Here is a 4,567-nt window from a genome sequence, read left to right as displayed (position 1 = left end):
GGTCCCCCGCCGACCCCACCCCCGGCCCCGCCCGCCCAGCCCCGACACCCGCCGGAGCCCCCCCGGCCCCCCCGAGGGGAGGGAAGGGGACGGCGTGGCGGGTGAGCTTGAACCGCCAACCTTGCAATTCAAACAACTTTGCAGTCTGGTGCATTAACCCACAGTGCCACACCATCACATTAGGAATGAGTTAATTCAATGTTTGACCAAATATTGTTGTTACGTGCTATCTAGTAGGTACCGACTCATAGAGACCTTATTGCACAACAGAATGAAACACTGCCTGGTTCTGCTCCAACCTCACAATCCTTGCTATGCTTGAGCCCAATGCTGCTGCTACTGTGCCAGTCCATCTCATCGGGAGTCTTCCTCTTCTTAGCTGGCCCTCCACTTTACAAAGCAAGATGTCCTTCCCCAAGGACTGTTCCCTCCTGATAATATGTCTGAAATATGAAAGATGAAATCTGGCCATCCTGGTCTCCAGGGAGTATTCTCACTGTACCTCTTCCAACAGATTTGTTTGCTCTTTTGGTGGACCATGGTATTTTCAATATTCTCCTCCAATACCATAACTCCAATGCATCAATTCTTCTATGGTCTTCTTTATTCATTGTCTAACTTACACATGCATATGAAGTTACTGAAAATACCAAGGCTTGGATCCAGCATACCTTAGTCATCAAACTGACATTTTTGCACTTGAACAATTTAAAGAGCTCTTGTGCAGCAGATTTACCTCATGCAAAATACATCATTTGATTTCTTGACTATCACTTCCATGAATGTTGATGGTTGATCTGAGCAAAATGGGGAAATTTCAATATTTTCTCCATTTATCTTGATGTATTTATTGGTTCAGTGACGAGGACTTTTGTTTTCTTAAGACTGAGGTGCAACCCATACTGAAGGCTGTGATCTTTGATCTTCATCAGTAAGTATTTTAAGTTTTCTTCACTTTCAACAAGAAAGGTTGTATCATCTGCATATTGCAGGTTGTTAATAAGTCTTCCTCCAACCCTGATGCCATGTTTTTCTTCCTATAGTCCAGCTTCTCAAATTATTTGCTCAGCATACAGATTGAATAAATATGGCACACACCTTTCCTAATATTAAATCATTCAGTGTTCCCTTGTTCTGTTCAAACAACTGCTTCTTGGTTTATGTACGGGTTCCTCATAAGCACAATTAACTGTTCCAGAATGCTCACTCTCCACAATGTTGTCCATAGCTTGTCATGATCCACACAATTGAAGGCATTTGCATCAATAAAACACATATAAGCATCTTTCTGGTATTTTCTGCTTTCAACCAAGATCCATCTGACTTCAGCAACCACACCCCTCATTCCATGTCCTCATCTGAACCTGACTTGAACGTTTGGCAGTTCCCTGTCAATGTACAGCTGCAGCTGTCTTTGAACTATCTTTAGGAAAATTTTTCTTGCATGTGATTTTAATGATATTGTCCAATGATTTCTGCATTATGTTGGATTACCGCTCTTGGGAATGGGCACAAATATGTATCTCTTCCAATCAGTTGTCCAGGTAGCTCTCTTCAAAATGTCTTGGTATAGATGAGTGAGTATCTCCAGAGCCGCATCAGTTTGTTGAAAGATTTCAATTTGTATTCCATCAATTCCTTGAGCCTTGTTCTTTGTCAATGCCTTCAATGCACCTTGGACTTCTTCCTTCAGTATCATTGGCTCTTGATCATATGCTGCCTCTTGAAACGATTGCACATTGACCATTTCTTTTTGGTACAATAACTGTATATGTTCACTCCATCTTCTTTTGAAGATTTCTGCATCATTCAATATTTTGCCCATAGAATCCTTCAATATTTCAAGTTGAGGCTTGAATTTTGTCTTCAGTTCCATCAGCTTGAAAAATGCTGAGTGTGTTCTTCCCTTCTGATTTTCTAATTCCAAATCTTTACAAATTTCCTCATAATAAGCTGCCTTTTGAAATTTTCTATCCAGCTCTTTTGCCTCCTCATTTCTTTCATTTACTTTACCTTCTCTATGCTGAGAGCAAGTTTCTGACACCCATTTGTATCCAAATGTAGCAGGCCAATTTTTAGGTTGATAATTGCGTATGGCCTGCCAATGATGGTATAAATTTTGGCAGAAAAAAGGGTTTCCACCCCTGGTTTATAGTCTCAGAAACCTATATGGGGTCACTCTGAGTCAGAACCAACTTGAGCCTGCTATCTCTCTGGAATGCAAGCCGTTAGGCCACTGTAATGTCCTCCAAGCCCGCCAGGTGGCAGGAGTTCCTCAGCATCAGTGTCTTGACCAGACAGGCTCATAAAGTCAGACCACAAAGGGTTACAAGAACTGTGTGGGAGACTCCTCTTTGAGGTCAATGTATCCATCTCAAACCAGCAGAAACAGGCTGAATTACTGGTACCACTGGGGTAGAAGACTTACATAGACTCCATTAAAATCACTTTGTTCATTCTGGGTCGCTGACTACCAAGAGTCTGTAGCAGAACTATTCAGGAAGTACAGCAGAACAGTACTTGTACCTGGGTTCAAATCCTTCATCTATCACTTATTAACTGCAATTTAGGGCAAGGCTCACCAACATGAGCTTCCTTTTTCCCAACTGTCAAATGGGGATAATAATGCCTGCCTTATACATTCATGGTGCCTGATAGATACATGGAAGCCTCAGAGCTTGGTCTGTTGTCAGAAAGAGCCTGTGGGTCTTGGGGTTCTTCTCTTCTAGGCTGCTTTCCTGGATGGGGGCTGAGTGTCCACACAGAGGTCCTGATTCTGTCCTCCTCTGCCCCTGGCACCTACCTGAGCTCTGAGCTGCTCCTCTTCCTGGGTGGAAAATTCTGTGCGGCAGTGGAGAGGGACATCCATCTTGGCCACTATCTCACCAATTCTTTCTTGCATCATCAGACACTCATCTGCAGACAGGAATCCTTCCAGAACCAGGAATCCATCCTCCTGGAACTGCAGGCAGGAGTAATACTCAGATTCCTGCCCTCACAGCCTCTGCATGATGATTGGTTTTGCCCCTCCCCTAAATCAGCAGCTGCAAGTGTCTCATTTATTACTCTGTCCCTCACATTGACATGGCTGCTATCTGGCACCCAGGGATGCTGCTTGTAAATATTGGCTGCTTGTAAAAAGAAATGAGGAAAGGGAGGTGTTTCTGTTCTTCCCCTCTAGTTTACTTCGGTCATAAGGGAATTCAACCTCATTTGATTTATTCAACTAATATTGATGGGGCATACATTTTAGGAGCTGAAGACCCAGCCATGAACCCTGACTTTATGTAGCTTATCATCTAGTGAAAGAGACTGATATTAAATAAATAAGTCATCAATTGTGCTGAGTACAAGGAGAAGAAGGGAGGGGACTTCAAGAACAAATGATACTTCCACAAGAAAAATGGATAATATTAGTAAATGCTATAACATTTCCAATTTTGCACCAACAGTAACAGCCAAAAAAATGTAAGTATGGTTATGGAGGTAGATATGTATGCACATATGTGTATGAGAAGGCATATGTGAGCAAATGCATGTATAAGTGTATCTGTTGTTGTTGTTAAGTGTCATTGAGTCTGTTTTGACTCAGCAACTCTGTATAGGGTTTCTGAGGCTTTTAAATCTTTGCAGAAGCAGAAAACCTCATCAGAGCAGTTGGTGGGCTTGAACCACCGACCTTGTGGTTCACAATCCAGTGTTTATCCTACAGAGCTACTGCTCCCAAGTTGACCTGTAGGCATATGTATAAGGGTAAGACAAAAATTATTCATACTCTGGTTATATAAAAATGTCCATCCATGACCATGGCTGATGACAACATTGATCATGCACAAGAAATGATTCTGTTGAATAGATCAGTGGCAGTAGATTATGTGGCAAATCATTTGCAAATCAGCCATGATTCTGCCTATGAAATAATCTACAACAGTCTTAGGTTTCAAAAAGTTTGTGTTTGATGTGTACCAAAACAATTTACTGATGAGCATAAAAAGAAACATTTAGACATCTGAAAACAAAATTTGAACCAATATTCAAAGGAAGGTAAAAGTTGATTTTAAAAAAATTGTTACTCTATTTTTTTTTAAATGTTTTATTGTGAATTATATGATAGTTTACATGGGAGAATATTAGTTTTACATTCATCCTATCGTATATCGTTCATTGCCATGGTTACAATCCCCTCCATGTATCATCAACCAACCAAAGGGTATACCCTGAAAGCCTGCCCCCCAGACATCAGCACAAAGTCCCTCTCCCTCTTTGGGTCTAAAGTCCCCAACTGCTCCATCTCTCCACATCATTGTCTCTGCCTCCATTTCTGGCATCACTGCTTCTCTGGGTAGGGTCCTGCTCTCTACTCTTTTCCCTTGATGGTCTCAGGGACCACCACTCCTAGACTGAAAAGTTAATCACTTCTCTGCTTGCTACAATATATCTACCTTTACATATCCAACCCTCACAATCAGTCCTGATAATTATTCACTATTGTATCACAAGAGACCTATCCGCATGTCCTTTCATCAGCCCCGCCTAGACAGATTGGATATTACTCAGTGGAGATTCT

At 41.8% G+C, this 4,567-nt stretch overlaps 1 protein-coding gene across 1 annotated transcript in view; it reads right to left on the bottom strand.

Annotated features, from left to right (window-relative positions):
- Nucleotides 1-4,567, bottom strand: part of PHYHD1 (phytanoyl-CoA dioxygenase domain containing 1) — a 27,725-nt gene that overhangs the window by 11,648 nt on the left and 11,510 nt on the right. Inside the window, exon 2 of the mRNA XM_006834847.1 lies at nucleotides 2,804-2,962. Within this exon, the coding sequence (XP_006834910.1) occupies nucleotides 2,804-2,962 (159 nt within the window). The remainder of the gene's footprint in view (nucleotides 1-2,803; nucleotides 2,963-4,567) is intronic.

Source organism: Chrysochloris asiatica, unplaced genomic scaffold (genome assembly GCF_000296735.1).
Source record: "Chrysochloris asiatica unplaced genomic scaffold, ChrAsi1.0 scaffold00014, whole genome shotgun sequence".
NCBI lineage: Eukaryota > Metazoa > Chordata > Mammalia > Afrosoricida > Chrysochloridae > Chrysochloris > Chrysochloris asiatica.
Note: the sequence above shows the minus strand (reverse complement) of the source record. Positions and strands in the feature narration are given on the sequence as shown.